Source organism: Diaphorina citri, unplaced genomic scaffold, assembly GCF_000475195.1.
Source record: "Diaphorina citri unplaced genomic scaffold, Diaci psyllid genome assembly version 1.1 scaffold834, whole genome shotgun sequence".
Lineage (NCBI taxonomy): Eukaryota > Metazoa > Arthropoda > Insecta > Hemiptera > Psyllidae > Diaphorina > Diaphorina citri.
The window spans coordinates 224,435-241,017 of record NW_007378266.1 but is presented as its reverse complement, the minus strand read 5'-3'; the positions used below and the strand labels follow the sequence as shown (position 1 = coordinate 241,017).

The 16,583-nt window shown below is 39.7% G+C and overlaps 1 protein-coding gene and 2 long non-coding RNA genes across 3 annotated transcripts in view; 2 read left to right on the top strand and 1 right to left on the bottom strand.

The window, feature by feature from the left end:
- The window catches only part of LOC103512418 (myosin heavy chain, muscle-like), a 39,192-nt gene that overhangs the window by 11,554 nt on the left and 11,055 nt on the right, over window positions 1–16,583 (top strand). The window contains exons 3-13 of the mRNA XM_026825880.1: window positions 1,588–1,724; window positions 2,585–2,622; window positions 4,159–4,481; window positions 9,526–9,770; window positions 10,416–10,653; window positions 13,270–13,355; window positions 13,951–14,124; window positions 14,390–14,434; window positions 14,507–14,718; window positions 15,264–15,361; window positions 16,299–16,358. Of these exons, the coding sequence (XP_026681681.1) occupies window positions 1,588–1,724; window positions 2,585–2,622; window positions 4,159–4,481; window positions 9,526–9,770; window positions 10,416–10,653; window positions 13,270–13,355; window positions 13,951–14,124; window positions 14,390–14,434; window positions 14,507–14,718; window positions 15,264–15,361; window positions 16,299–16,358 (1,656 nt within the window). The remainder of the gene's footprint in view (window positions 1–1,587; window positions 1,725–2,584; window positions 2,623–4,158; window positions 4,482–9,525; window positions 9,771–10,415; window positions 10,654–13,269; window positions 13,356–13,950; window positions 14,125–14,389; window positions 14,435–14,506; window positions 14,719–15,263; window positions 15,362–16,298; window positions 16,359–16,583) is intronic.
- Window positions 6,360–8,566, bottom strand: LOC113468754. Its single transcript, XR_003392395.1, has 2 exons — window positions 8,043–8,566; window positions 6,360–6,888 (listed from the first exon to the last, which is right to left on the bottom strand). It is a non-coding gene; the product is annotated as an uncharacterized LOC113468754 (long non-coding RNA).
- On the top strand, window positions 14,562–16,355 carry LOC113468753. Its single transcript, XR_003392394.1, has 3 exons — window positions 14,562–14,630; window positions 15,278–15,361; window positions 16,299–16,355. It is a non-coding gene; the product is annotated as an uncharacterized LOC113468753 (long non-coding RNA).

Sequence of the window (16,583 nt, the reverse complement as noted above, 5' to 3'; positions counted from 1 at the left end):
TGGCGACAGAATTAATGTTCAAAATAAACAAATAAAAATAACATACATACGTTTTCTCCTATATCTCGTCCCGCACACGGATGAGGAATTTTGGAATTCCAAAGAATTTTTATTCGTCTCTGGAATATAATACGAATTCGACACTCTTGAAGCAAGTGCCCCACGGATGAGTCATTTCCCTCAAGAGTTCATCTGAAACTTCCAAATTTAGATATTATTTTGTTCGTTTCTGTACGCCTTCTATTTGGAAATTCGATTCGTTATTTTATAGATTTGGGAGACTTTCCTTGTTTATGGCATTTCCTACCAGTCTTCATTTTCGATTTCATCCTCCGAACAGTCAAGTGACATGTCTGTGATCATTTTAATTTAATTATTAGTTTTTCAAGGTGCACGTAGAAGTAATCCTCGAAGACTTTCCCGATGGTGAGGCTGATACCGTCGATCGCAACGTAGCCCTTCAAAGGAAGTATGCTTTTATGAAACCACTTAGTAGTTAAAACGGAAACGGAACGTGTTCGAGACATAAATGTAAGATTGCGCGCTGCTGAAGTATCCAAGTATCTATGTCTACCAAAAGGTTGACTTTTCCTAGAGCATCATGGAACTTAATGCATCCAGTAATGCCATATGCTTACTACTTCCTAGATTTGTAAATAAAAGAACAAACAATGTGTATTGTACAGTGTCACCAAATAATAAGACAAAAGCGAAGGAATATTTGAGGATGAGAGGAAATTATGCTTAGCGCATTGCATACGTAGAAAATGATTGGGCATTTATACAATTTGAAACCTCTGACGTGAATGAAACGTCACGTTTTGTCGCTTCTAAACAATGTGGCCGTGTAAATATTGTGCATTAGCTACCTGGGTCCTTGATTTTTTCATTATTGTTTGAAAAAGAAAGCTTTTAAGATGTCCCATCAAAGAAAAGGGACCAAAATGGGCCTGCTGTGTTTTGGGGCCCCAAATTTAACCGTTAACTGAACTTTGTAACGTTATTTGACGAAAACTCGTTCCTGCGCATGTGCAGAAACACGTTTTGGCCAAGTTACGTCGTCCTTTTGAGCTATCGTCACGTAAGTTAGCAGTGCAAAAACTCTCTAACATTCACCCAAGGATAGATTGGAAAATGGTTAAATGGTCGCACTGTACGGTACACATTTTCTTTTACTTCCTATGTTTTCTATAGTTTAGGTTAGAAGGATATCTGTATCTGAGGATGTCTATGTGAAAGAGGGCCATATTTCAATAGAAAATATCACCGGAAAAAAGTCCTTCTTTCATAGATCTCTTCATTTTCAGATTTTTTCATGTACATATGTATTTTTTTAGCTTTTTAGTCTCTTCTTCTCTACTATCATCTGTATCCCAATTTCAACTATTGACTCTTCTTCTTCCTAGTCTTTTCCTATTTCAATAATTAATAATTTAATTTCAAATTCTCATTGACCATACCCCCCAATTTCATTTTCAAGTTACATGATTTTGGCGCCCGCCATCATGCAAGCCGAAAAAGACCCAAAACTGACATTTTCTTGGAGAACCTCCCCCTGATTGGTCCCTTCTGGGGCGTTACCCACAGGTGTTCTTCAGAGCCGGAGTTCTGGGTCAGATGGAGGAGCTTCGTGACGACCGTCTGGGCAAGATTGTCGGATGGATGCAGTCCTACATGCGCGGTTACCTGAGCCGAAAGGAGTACAAGAAGATCCAGGAACAGAGGTGAGTTTGCGTCACTTGGTTGGATTAATGTTTGAGGTTCGAACACCATAATTATAAACATGTCAATAACACCCATTAACATATACCAGAAAACATTCTTCTGGAATGTTCGAAAATTTCACGAAAAGAGGGGAAACATGTTCTCTTATACATAAAAGTCCACGCCCATTGGTTCTCACCGATACCCCTCCTTTGGGACCTCTTCCATGAAGAAATTTTTCGGGATGATTAATAAGATTAGAAAATATTTATTTTTAATACTTCAAAATCACAGCCTCCCACCTTATTTCGAAAATTTCTCAAATGATCATGTTTCTTGGAGATCTCCAAAAGACATCCATTCGCAGGAGGGGAAATTTTTGAACGGTTTTCAATTTTTCGAGAGGGGGGGCTAGTCGATATTTTTCGAAATTCTTTTGGAAAAGACAAACCAGTCTTCTTCGAGCAGTGGCGTAGCGTCCATGTAGGGCGTGTATGGCGGCCCTACACTCAAAAATTCCACTCAAATACCCTTAAATATTGACTTTCTTATTATATAGATATTGTGATAGAAATTAGTGTCCGCCCTACACTTGGAGTTAGACCACGCTACGCCACTGGGTTCGAGTTCACAAAGTGAGTTTTAACTCGGATGAAGCAGCCTTGGAAGCGCTAGGCCGCGGGTTCGATTCCCGCCCGATGTGGATTTTTATCCCGAACGTTTGTTCTCGGAACGCCTGGCTTTCTCCTATGCTGTCTTCCTTCTCTCTTCTATTTCGGGACGATAAGACCCTAGCAGTTACAGTTCCCTCTATCAAACCCCTTATGACCAGGACAACAATCTGAGTTTAATACTATCTGATTGGTTGCGATCTCTACAGCCAATCAGATTTGCTTAATCCGAGAGTTGAACTTACGAGTAAACCAAGTTTAACGTAACCAATGACACTTTGCCAATTACCATATCATGTGATGATGATTAGGAACTAGAAATATTTCAATTGACGAATTTGTATGAACGCCGTGTAACTATTCGAGTATGCAATGTGCAATAAAAGATTGGTGGAGATGTCTGATCAACATCAAGCGAGAAAATTTGGTGGAGATGTCTCATTAACATTTTCAACGTCCCAGTTACAGTTCCCTCTATCAAACCTCTTATGACCAGGACAACAATCTGAGTTTAATACTATCTGATTGGTTGATATCGATCTCTACAACCAATCAGATTTGCTTAATCCGAGAGTTGAACTTAAACCAAGTTTAACGTAACCAATGACACTTTGCCAATTGCCATATCATGTGATAATGATGATTAGAAACTAGAAATATTTCAATTGATGAATTTGTATGAACGCCGTGTAACTATTCGAGTATGCAATGTGCAATGAAAGATTGGTGGAGATGTCTGATCAACATCAAGCGAGAAAATTTGGTGGAGATGTCTCATTAACATTTTCAACGTCAAAAAATACGTAAAAAAAAAATACAAGTTTAAAAAAAAAAAAAAAAAAAAAAAAATCATTACATAATTAGAAAATATCGATGGTAGTTTCTGTTAAATTTGTAGTAAAATTCCGTTGCATTGTGATATAAGATGCGCCGAACTGTCTATGCAGGAGAGAAAGAAACACCATAATTATAAACATGTCAATAACACCCATTAACATATACCAGAAAACATTCTTCTGGAATGTTCGAAAATTTCACGAAAAGAGGGGAAACATGTTCTCTTATACATAAAAGTCCACGCCCATTGGTTCTCACCGATACCCCCTCCCCTCCTTTGGGACCTCTTCCATGAAGAAATTTTTCGGGATGATTAATAAGATTAGAAAATATTTATTTTTAATACTTCAAAATCACAGCCTCCCACCTTATTTCGAAAATTTCTCAAATGATCATGTTTCTTGGAGATCTCCAAAAGACATCCATTCGCAGGAGGGGAAATTTTTGAACGGTTTTCAATTTTTCGAGAGGGGGGGCTAGTCGATATTTTTCGAAATTCTTTTGGAAAAGACAAACCAGTCTTCATTTTCGATTTCATCCTCCGAACAGTCAAGTGACATGTCTGTGATCATTTTAATTTAATTATTAGTTTTTCAATTTTTACAAACTTAAAAATGTTTCCGTGTTCATACTTCGTTTAGACTTCAAACTTTAGTTCGACTATTAGGATAGTTCTAACTTAGAAAACAACAGTTTAATTATTTTTTAGTTCAACTACTGCCTTTAACGAGTTTCAACAGAAACTTAGGAATTATTAGAAGCTATTTAATTTTTTAAGCATCGAAAAATCTCTCTTTTCAATTCGAATTCGAGAAGAATTCAAATTTAGTATTTTGATTCTTCGAAAGCCTTTGATCTTGTTAAAGTTAATTTTGCTTTTTATATCTCTCGCTCCTATTTTCTCAAACAGATTAGCAGTTATCTAGTTCAGATTCTAGTCCCTAAGTAGATTTTAGTGTACCCTCCAAAATGGTGGACTTATTGGCGGCCAAAGAGTCGTTCAAGGGGGACCCCAATGCGATTCTAACGCGAAAACAAATACTTGAACTTCGTCAACAGAAATTGGAAGAGAAGGTTGCCCAAACTGAGGCTAGTCTGGCCCGCGAGGAGAAGGCAAGAAAGGAAGTCGAAGCCCTCAATGCCAAGCTGTTGGAGGAGAAAACCACCCTCCTGAAGAACTTGGAAGGAGAGAAGTCTGGCCTGTCCTCCATCCAGGAGAGAGCCGCCAAGTTGGCCGCCCAGAAGGCCGACCTCGAGACTCAGTTGGCGGTAAGTCCGAACTGCATGTTATTTTCTTTCCCGTAAAAGATTGTTTGGTCCCCTTAAATCCCTATTTCCCTTTTTTTATGATTTCCCTAAATCCGTATAATTTCTCTCAAATCTTTATTGTTTACCTATTATCTTGATTATTCCCCTTAAATCTTTATTAACACACTCATTTTTTTTAAAGTGTGTCCTAAAATTGAAATGTATTTATCTATAAAACAATAGAAAAGTAAAAAGTATCTTTAAAACATCTATGGTAGGCGCCTTTAACTTATAAATAACCAAGAAATTGCGAACTTGTTCAGGTACCTAAAAGTGGATATTCGTATCCCTAACCTAAAGCAATGCATTAAGGAAAATAAATCCTAGAAACTTATTAGAAAAGAAATGTCATGAAAATTGGCCTTTTCTCTTGTAATGCTAAATGCCAACCTCAAGGGTTTAGTCGTTACCGGGGCGAAGTTCCTATCAGAAATTTGCTGATTCGAGTCCAAGTCGATTTCAGGTTGAAACGAGTGAAGAACTTTGCTCAAACGATCAACGATCTGTCGAAAGACAAGATTGGAAGACCATCGGTCAAAAGACCAGTTTAGAACCCTTACCAGTCTAGCTAGCTTGCAGTAAAGGATTTGTTGAGAGACCAGGTTGGAAAACCAAGTTTGTAAAACATGGACTTAAGCATTAACCTTATCGACTTCTGATACAGTATCAGTATTGGTGTTGGTGTAATTGACACCATCGGGTCACCAAACCGGAGTTGTGGGTACAAAAATTACTTTCCCTAAAATCCCTCTTATTTCTCCCACATTTTTTGCGACCAACTTTAGAGCACCCTAAATGGTGTAGTGGTTTGCGGACTGGACTCTGAATTTGGAGTTTGATGGTTCGCCTCCAAGGGGACCGATTTTTTTGACACATTCTAAGGAGAACAAAACTTTTTTGACAAGCATTTATGCTTTGAAAGGTTGTACGATTAAAATTTCTTCTATTGATCTTTCCGAAATTCCTTTGAGAACTAAAGAGTCAAATGAATTCATTCGCTAAATTTATATTTTTTGGCTCCCTCCTCTCTCTCTCTTTCTGGCGGCTACATACTACATATGTTGAAGATATGTTTGAACATGTGAAATGTAGGTAAAGACTATCTCATATTTTTACATGAGTTTGATTACAATGTACTGAGTCGTGCAGGCCGAAGATAGGCATAGTCAACCTCTGAGTGCCAAGCACATGAGTAACCAAATTTGGAGATACTTTTTCACGATAGATAATCACAATTCCTAAATAGCAAAATACCTTTTTATGTACATCGGCATGAAACGTCGTATGTTACATGCTGTACTGTTTGCATTAGATTCAAAACTCAACAAGGAGCCACGAAAATATAGGACTTTGACTAATTCATATTATACTATTCCCTGCTGATGAGAGCCGAAAGATCGGATCAGCTGTCTTGAGATGTTCTAATCCTAACCCATATTATCACATATACCAATACCAGTTTAAGTCAGATTAAGTTTATAGTATAAATGGGACAATAGACGTTTTATGTAAAAAGATCCCATAGCGCAGGTTTAATACTAACACCATTGAAATACAACGAAAATACCACAAAAGGCCTTTTAGTCGCTTCCCGCGACCAAGGTGATACTTGACTCATTCGGCTAAAGTTGGAACGCATGACGAAAGGCCCGACGGAGCGGAAAATGTCGACCCGCTCGTAAATCACACGCCTCCGATTTTCGTGACTCATGTTCAACCTTGTTGCAAGTCTGTGATTCATGCGGGTCACACAATACGACCAATTGTTTTCGGCACGCTTCATTGGCTGCCGTTTTTGTCGCCTTGGGGAGTCATATTTTTGAGAGAAAAAGAAAAAAATTGAGTGGGTGAGAATTGTTATTGAGTGGCGACAGAATTAATGTTCAAAATAAACAAATAAAAATAACATACATACGTTTTCTCCTATATCTCGTCCCGCACACGGATGAGGAATTTTGGAATTCCAAAGAATTTTTATTCGTCTCTGGAATATAATACGAATTCGACACTCTTGAAGCAAGTGCCCCACGGATGAGTCATTTCCCTCAAGAGTTCATCTGAAACTTCCAAATTTAGATATTATTTTGTTCGTTTCTGTACGCCTTCTATTTGGAAATTCGATTCGTTATTTTATAGATTTGGGAGACTTTCCTTGTTTATGGCATTTCCCTTTTATGACTGTTTAGTCTGGTTAATGGTTACTGTGAAATATTGGAAAAAAATTTGGACATGGTTTTAAATTGAGTTTCGTCTTGCCAACAATTGTTCCCTTGTTCTACAACCTTTTGCTACAGTCACATGTTACCTCAGAGAATGATTTATTTCAACCATTTTCGTTTAGTCAAGTCTGACCATAAAATAATATTACCTTCTTTGAAGAAAATCCTTTGTTTAGCGGTCATCTGTTGAATTGAAAATTGAAACACAGGCTCTATTCATTCTCGATGCTCCCCCTTCTGTTTTCGAAAGAACTCGAAAGAAAAGAAACGTTGTACGAAGTTCGAATTGTTAGTATCTCCATTTATATTTACATATTTACAAAGAATCATACTATTCTACATGGTCGTTGCTTTGGAACTCCCTAGGAGTTGTTGTCACTCTGATTTCCTCGTGACAAGAAAGTTAAGCTCAGTAGGTAAAAGCACCGTCACTGAAAATCTTATGAGTCAGCCTAGTTAGCTTGGTTGGTAACGCCGCGGGTTCAATTTCCGCCCGGGACGGATTTTATCCTGAACGGAGAAGATTCGTTCTCGGAACGGCTGGCTTTTTCCTATTCCGTCTTCTTTCTTCGATACCTTAGCAGTTAAAGTTCCCTCTGTCAAACAGTCAAACCTATTAAAATTAAAAAGAAAAGACGTTGAGTATCACTGTGACTGTTCCTCTTCACTCCCATCCTCCGTGGTCTCAATGGTACAATGACAGAGGCACCGCAAATTCCCATAGTTCTCCTTCAGGACTCGCTCCACCGTATTCACAATCACCTGAGTCTGCGAGTCCACCTCGATGTTCAACGCATCCCCCACCGCTTTCTTCGACATTGTTGTCTTTTCCATTGTCTCCGGGATGAGGTGCACGTAGAAGTAATCCTCGAAGACTTTCCCGATGGTGAGGCTGATACCGTCGATCGCAACGTAGCCCTTCAAATCAAATCAAATCAAATGTTTATGGGGTGCATTCCAATTTCAATATTTTTATATACACAGGTCAAGAAATACAATTCAAAGTAAAAAGAAGCCAGCCTAGTTAGCTTAGTTTTGGTAGCGCGTCTGCTTTGGAAGCGCTAGGCCGCGGGTTCGATTCCCGCCCGGGGCGGATCTTATCCCGGGGCGGAACGGCTGGCTTTTTCGTATCCTGTTTTCTTCTCTCTTCGATTTCGGGACGATAAGACCTTAGCTGTTATAGTCCCCTCTGTCAAACCTCTTGAAAGAAGAAGAAGAAGAAAAAAAAAAACTACATATTACCTTGTAGAAGACATACTTCATCAGTGACTTGTTGGTCATTTGGATTTCCATCCTATATTACCTTCTTTGAAGAAAATCCTTTGTTTAGCGGTCATCTGTTGAATTGAAAATTGAAACACAGGCTCTATTCATTCTCGATGCTTCCCCTTCTGTTTTCGAAAAAAAAAAAGAAACGTTGTACGAAGTTCGAATTATTAGTATCTCCCTTTATATTTACATATTTACAAAGAATCATACTATTCTACATGGTCGTTGCTTTGGAACTCCCTAGGAGTTGTGGTCACTCTGATTTCCTCGTGACAAGAAAGTTAAGCTCAGTAGGTAAAAGCACCGTCACTGAAAATCTTATGAGTCCTAGTTAGCTTGGTTGGTAGCGCCGCGGGTTCAATTTCCGCCCGGGACGGATTTTATCCTGAACTGAGAAGATTCGTTCTCGGAACGGCTGGCTTTTTCCTATCCCGTCTTCCTTCTTTCTTCGATTTCGGGACGATACCTTAGCATTTAAAGTTCCCTCTGTCAAACCTATTAAAATTAAAAAAAAAAGACGTTGAGTATCACTGTGACTGTTCCTCTTCACTGCCATCCTCCGAAAAAAAAAAAAAAAAAAAAAAAAAAATCAAAGGAAGGCCAATCCTGCACTCACATAGAGACATACACCTAAACACATAAAGTATTGTCACATGAAAACTGCATATTTCATTACATTGTCATATTTCGCTGCATACTCCTTTACTCTCAAATCCTGTCGGAACATTCTTTTGAAGTATATTCACCGCCATATTTCGGATCACCGAAATTTCCATATTTTGTATTAGGCTTTGCTGTGTCCGTAGGTGAATTATTTGGAGCTCGTCCAAACGACATTTTGAGTTACGTCGACTCCACGGATTTCTGTAATATTTTTTAATGTCTTGTCAGAAATATTATGGATTAAAATAGATTTTTATAGATGAAATATAGGGACATAGATATATGGGGATAGAATATACATAGAAATTTAGGGATATATAGATCTATAGGGATTGGATACAGCAATATAGGGAAAGTGCATCGTCAGCGAGAGAGGCGAAGGTATTAAATTTCCGTGCAGCTTGGAAAGACGATTTATTACGTGACACGAGTGTTCGCCCTAGCGAGATTTTATCAGTGGACTTTTTTTCTTCAGATTATTAGGCCTGTGATATTTCTTAAAAACGTAGAAACTATGATCGGGAGGGCTTGAAACACGTCCACACTATAGACTTTTTTCTTTCCTCCGAAATCCAATGACTTTCTATGGAATTCAGTCGTTAATCGACTTCGGTCGACTGTACTGTAGACGCACCTTTACGAATACTAGAAATTAGGCTCGAAACATCCGAAAGTCAAAGCGCACATATGTAGGTGTTCTTAAAAGAAAAGCTGTCGAAATGTGATAGACCTTTTAAAAAGAAGGTATCCCTCCCACTGATCGGACATTTATTATTAAGTGAAGGCTTTCTCTTCTTGTGTGCCGCGTCCATTTTTCATGACATTTAACCCATTCCTGTCTCTCTGTCCTCCAGGCCGACCAAGACAAGGCCACCAAGGACCACCAGATCCGCAACCTGAACGACGAGATCGCCCACCAAGACGAACTCATCAACAAGCTCAACAAGGAGAAGAAACAAGCGGGCGAGGTCACCCAGAAGACGGCCGAAGAACTGCAAGCCGCCGAAGACAAGGTGAACCATCTGAACAAGGTGAAGGCCAAGCTGGAACAAACGCTGGATGAACTGGAGGACTCTCTGGAACGCGAGAAGAAACTGAGGTAAGCAAACAATTCTGCACTCCTTAATTAAAAAAGTCGGGTGTAAAACCAGGACTTTCCGGATCCTATTCGGCGGATATCCAAATCCGCCAAAAGTGGCCAAAATTCCGCCAACCTTTAGTACCGATCTTAACCAAATTTCAAGTCTCTAGCTCCTACCGTTCATGAGATAATTTTTTTACGGACAGACACACACACACAGACAACCAATTCAAAGTAAAAAGAAGCCAGCCTAGTTAGCTTAGTTTTGGTAGCGCGTCTGCTTTGGAAGCGCTAGGCCGCGGGTTCGATTCCCACCCGGGGCGGATCTTATCCCGGGGCGGATCTTATCCCGGAGCGGAACGGCTGGCTTTTTCGTATCCTGTTTTCTTCTCTCTTCGATTTCGGGACGATAAGACCTTAGCTGTTATAGTCCCCTCTGTCAAACCTCTTGAAAGAAGAAGAAAAAAAAACTAAATATTACCTTGTAGAAGACATACTTCATCAGTGACTTGTTGGTCATTTGGATTTCCATCCGGTAGTTCTTCTCTAACGCTTGGATAGCGCGTACGTTAGCAACATCAATGATATGTCCTGACAGAAAGTGACCGCCCACTTCCGTGTTCATTTTCGCGGATCGCTCCAGATTAACAAACTGGTCCACAGCGACCGCCTTGAGGTTGGTGATCTTCAGCGTCTCATTGATGACGTCAAAGGAGATGTAGTTGCCTTCGATTTTCGTGACGCTGAGACAGACACCGTTGATGGCAACGCTGCAAGAGATGGAGATGCCATCGAGAAGGTCCGATGGGAACCAGATGGTCATCGATTTGAAGTCGTTGTAGGAAAAGACGGCGCTCACCTTGCCGATACCTTGTACTATACCGGTGAACATCGTGGTTCTGTACTTCTGTTGTCTGGGAAGGATATAGAAAAATAAGATTCCTCTGTTTATTGCTACTTCTGTTGTGTGCGCCTAGGAGTCTGTCAAAATCCTCTGGGACCGTTGTGTGGGAAGGTTGTTGAAGAAGAAAATGCTTTTGTTGGTTGATACCTCTGTTGTGTGTGTCTTAAAGGACAGCGGCCAAATCCTCGAAAGCACCTTTAAGGACAGTCTGTTTGCTGTGTGGGAAGGTTATTGAATGGTGGATGGTTCTGTACTTCTAATATATGGACCAGTCTTCATTTTCGATTTCATCCTCCGAACAGTCAAGTGACATGTCTGTGATCATTTTAATTTAATTATTAGTTTTTCAATTTTTTACAAACTTAAAAATGTTTCCGTGTTCATACTTCGTTTAGACTTCAAACTTTAGTTCGACTATTAGGATAGTTCTAACTTAGAAAACAACAGTTTAATTATTTTTTAGTTCAACTACTGCCTTTAACGAGTTTCAACAGAAACTTAGGAATTATTAGAAGCTATTTAATTTTTTAAGCATCGAAAAATCTCTCTTTTCAATTCGAATTCGAGAAGAATTCAAATTTAGTATTTTGATTCTTCGAAAGCCTTTGATCTTGTTAAAGTTAATTTTGCTTTTTATATCTCTCGCTCCTATTTTCTCAAACAGATTAGCAGTTATCTAGTTCAGATTCTAGTCCCTAAGTAGATTTTAGTGTACCCCAAATCCTCGAAAGCACCTTTAAGGACAGTCTGTTTGCTGTGTGGGAAGGTTATTGAATGGTGGATGGTTCTGTACTTCTAATATATGTGGAACTTGTTGAAAGATTCCTTTGTTGATTGACGCCTCTATTGTGTGCGCTTTTAAGGACAGTCAGTCAAAATCCTCTGGGACCCAGGCAACTTGACCAACTGAGGTGATCTGTTGAAGGAATAAAGATCAAACTCCCACTTGACATTTATAGTTTACACTATTCACTCGCTTAAACGTCGAACACAAAAAGGTTGTTGTCCAAATCAATAGGCAATCAGTTTCACTTCGATCTTTGCAGAAATTGGTTTGTTCTGACACTTTTTGCAGACAAATTACTGTCCAAATCACCAGTAAATTAGTTTTACACCTTTTTCTCCCAACGTTTTACAGAGTTACGTGTTTGACTACTTTTTACTTCCTCTATTTGTTGAAAAAGGTGCTCTTTAGTCCTACGCTGCGCTGGCAGTCTAACGAAAGTGCCAGTATTGTAATTTTAAAATGATGAAAAGAATTCTCGGCACAATAATCACTGTTGGACCGCGGTCACTTCGAATTGTCAACTGTCACTATACCGACGGACAATATCAGGCGACGTTGTTATCACCAGTGATAATTCTTTATAATTCACGGTATCATTTCGTTATCAGTCATTAAGGATGATAGTGAGACTTGGGCGGTTAAAAGACTTCAAAAAAGGAAGGCTTGTGCTTGGTTGGTTAAATCGGTTGAAAGTGGACCTTTTAAGAAAAGGTAGCTTGTAGAGGCAAGCATTTTCTTTTGCCTCTTCCTCTATTTGTTGAAAAAGGTGCTCTTTAGTCCTACGCTGCGCTGGCAGTCTAACGAAAGTGCCAGTATTGTAATTTTAAAATGAAAAGAATTCTCGGCACAATAATCACTGTTGGACCGCGGTCACTTCTAATTGTCAACTGTTATGAGGCCGACGGACAATATCGGGTGATGTTGTTATCACCAGTGATAATTCTTTGTAATTCACGGTATCATTTCGTTATCAGTCATTAATGGTGATAGTGAGACTTGGGCGCTTAAAAGACTTCAAAAAAGGAGGGCTTGTGCTTGATTGGTTAAATCGGTTGAAAGTGGACCTTTTAAGAAAAGGTAGCTTGTAGAGGCAAGCATTTTCTTTTGTCACCCTTTTCCATATTTATGTGTAGTAATGTAGTATCTAAAAGGGCCAATATTATCTGAACATGTGGAGACTTGAAGACCTTCGTAGGTTCGTATAAACTTAACCCATCTTTTGGGGGTTCTTTGCTCCTACACCTAAGCCTCAGACTGGGCTTTTTGTGTACGTCAGTACCTTACACAATCATTAGTAATGTCATTATTTCCAAGTAATGATGATGAAAAATCAGAAAATCCGGAATTCCATCATTAGTAATGACATTACTAATGATCATGTAAGGTACCTATTACAGTTGTCAATGTCTTCCTTTGTTATTGTTTTGCAAGTCTGCCCAAAATCGAGGAGAGATGGAGTAAGGCGCCGTATTTTGTACGAGTAGTTAGTTACATGTTAGAGTCGAATTTGGGTTCATGCTTTGAAATTTTATACCTAATTCCTTATTCACGAGCCACAAGTAATACTGCTTACTGCTGTTTGAATTACGGTAATGGCAACACCTATCACTGATGGTTGATTACTATACTTGTGATATGAATTACCGCAAGAACAATCAAATTCGATTTATATATTATTATTATTATTCGATGTATGAAATAACCCTGATAACGTGCACAGTGCCCACCTAAATCGACACGTAACATTTGCTTTCGAAGAGAGAACGAGGATAGGATAGGAGAAAACCAATCGTTCCGAGAACGAACCCTGTCTGTTTAGGATAAAGATCGTGGCCAACCTGAGAAAGAAACACAACGATGCCGTCAGCGAGATGGGCGAACAGATCGACCAACTCAACAAACTCAAGACCAAGTAAGTGGCCCTACTTTAAGGGCAAAGTGGTCCCTATTTATTTATTTCATTTTTACACAGTTTAGCTACATAGGCCATTTGCGGCAAATAAATAAGGAGGCCTACAGTTCTTTCAGGAAGATGTTTCTCTCTAGGAAACGCATCAGAACAGCAATGGAATCAGTGTCGTTTTTGAAGTCCCTATTTAATCTCTTGGAGGGTTTCAGCAGTCCCTATTTATTTTATCTTAAGTTCTCATAGAACATAGAATCTTAAATCAATATCAGGTGTCAGGACCAAGTAAGTCATCAACTGAACAAACTAAAGACCACAATTTAACAAACTGGCCCTACTTATAGAATTTAATTACAATAATAAGGAGAAAAATAGATGGAGTGAAATTAGAGAGGAGAGAAATATTGAGAAATTAGTGTTGGTGGAGAAAGGAAGAGAAATGGATAAAAATCCCAAGGCGCAATGTAAACTATGACATTATCCTGGGCCTTATTTGGAGGCGATCTAATCCTCGATTATCTGGGACACTTAATCCTAGTTCTTCAAGATGTAGAACTCTAGAAATAGAAAATAACCCACCCTCTCCCTCGTAAATCTCTAGGGCCGAACATGAACGTAATGCCGCCCATAACGAAACCAACAACACCAGAGCCGCAGCTGATCAGTTGGCCCGTGAAAAGGTATCGCACGTCCTCGAAATAACACAATTTATCGTGTTTTTCTGGACTTCTCCAAAGCATGTGACATGGTTCCCTGTTGAATACCATCATTTGTAGTCGGGTTTTTTCGTGTTGAAATTGAGTTGAGTTATCTGTAATGTAATATACCTACTGTAACACGGATAATTCCAACTTTCAATTCCTACGGCTAGAAATTTATGGGTTAAGAAGACGCCATTTTGATTTCCCAAGGTTCATGTATTGGCCCCTAACACGCCACCTAGTTTCAACTCGACTAAATTTCGTATTTTCCTTTAAAGTATGGGAAAAGACTCACAGCGAAAGAAAAAACTACTCTAAATTTCAGTTTTTCATCTTTAGCGATTCAAAAATTATTCAGGGGTCTCTGGACTTTATAAACACTCTGTATTGTCTTCTGTTTATTCCTTTTTTAAATGAAAAATCGCTTAAACACCCTTACCCACTTTTTTTCCCCAGACGCAAGCTGCAAGCCCGTCTGGCCGAGGCTGAAGAGACCATCGAGTCTCTCAACCAGAAGGTCATCGCTCTGGAGAAGACCAAGCAGCGTCTGGCTACCGAAGTGGAGGATCTGCAACTGGAGGTTGACCGTGCCAACGCCATCGCTAACGCCGCCGAGAAGAAGGCCAAGGCCATCGACAAGATCATTGGAGAATGGAAACTCAAGGTAAGTACATACATTACAGATTGGTCTTTGTAAGCGCTAGATCGTGGGATCAATTCCCGCCCGGGGCGGACTTTTTCCTAAATAGTATATTCGTTTTTTCTATGAGGCGCTTTAACTCTGGAATACCAGCCCTTTCACGCCGAATAAACCCTGTTTATATGGTCAGAATGAGACTAAAAAGTCCCTTTACTCGCGCTGTCTAAAAAGCTCAAATTTCTACTTTAGCCAGCCACCTGTGAGCAGCAAGACACGTTTCGTTCTTATTTGTACTCATCATCAGTTAGACATAGCTCTCGGTGCTGACCTGTATTATTTTGAAATGAAGTGAAAGTAATTGATACAATTCACAAGGTTTGGTTGTATTCTTACAACCAAAATAACAACATGTCCATAATAAATAAAAATAAATAAACACAACCAAACCTTCTGAATTGTATCAGTTACTTCTCTTTATTTCAAATTTCACATGGAAATTCACAAATTAGGAGTCCTCCATCATTATGCTGATAATTTTGCTCAGGTGCTGATGATATTATTCTTTCTTCCCAGGTTTGCAACTGGAGGTTGACCGTGCCAACGCCATCGCTAACGCCGCCGAGAAGAAGGCCAAGGCCATCGACAAGATCATTGGAGAATGGAAGCTCAAGGTAAATATACTTGGAAGCGTTGAGTCGCGGGTTCGATTCCCGGTCGGGAAGGACTTTTTCCTAATATGTACCAATAGCCTTTATTTGTACCTTTTTCCTAAATAGAATAGAATATACCCAAGCAACCTCCGGGGCCGAAAAGGCATCACACTCGGCTTCGAAGGTCCCGGGTTCTATTCTCAGCCGGTCGAAGTTTTTTCGGCTCTGTGCTTGGCGTTCGGGGTGCACTCAGCTTCGTGAGGACAATTGAGTAGCTAATTTAATCGAGTACCGACCAGTGGCGGCATTACAAGTCAAAGAAACGAGTGATTATAAATATGATGATTGAGTAAATGAAAGACTTGTAATACTGTGATACTCACAAAGTTGTGAAGATCATAAAAAAAAAAACACACGCTAACAATATCAGCCAGCCTATTTAGCATGGAGGGTGGCGCGCCCGCTTTGTAAGTGCTAGGTCTCGGGTTCGATTCCCGCCCGGGTGGACTTTATACTAAACAGATAAGGTTCGTACTTGGAACAGCTGGCTTTCTATTCTGTCTTCCTTATCTCTTCAATGTCGGGACGATGAGACCTTAACCTTTACAGTTCCCTCTATCAAGCTTCTTAGAAAAGAGGAAAAAGCTCAAATTGGTACTTTAGCCAGACACCTGTGAGCAGCTTAAGACGCGTTTCGTTCTTATTTGAACTCATCAGTTAGACATAGCTCTCAGGTGCTGGCTTCAATTTCGAAATTTGTATTTATACCTTCGCAGAAGCTTAACCCATCCTTTACTGCTGTTTGCCCCTACACCTAAGCCTCAGATTGGACTTTTGGTGTATGTTTTAAACCCTTACTTTTAAACCTTCCGTTCCAAGATGGAAATTAGAGGAATGGAGAACCTGCGATTACGTCACACTACCTTTCATTTTCTGATAATATTTGTTCTTCTCCCAGGTTGACGATCTGGCCGCTGAATTGGACGCCTCCCAGAAGGAATGCAGAAACTCCCAGTGGGCATTACAATAGTCAAAATTAACAATAGTTAGGTTTGATAGAGGGAATTTTAACTAATAAGGTCTTATCGTCCCGAAAGCAAAGAGGGAAGGAAGACAGGATGGGAGAAAGCCAGCCTTTCCTAGAACGAACCAGCCTTTAGAATACAATCTGCGGGAATCGAATCCGCGACCTAGCGCTTACAAGGCGCTACCCTCCAAGTTAACTAGGCTGGCTAAATTCACC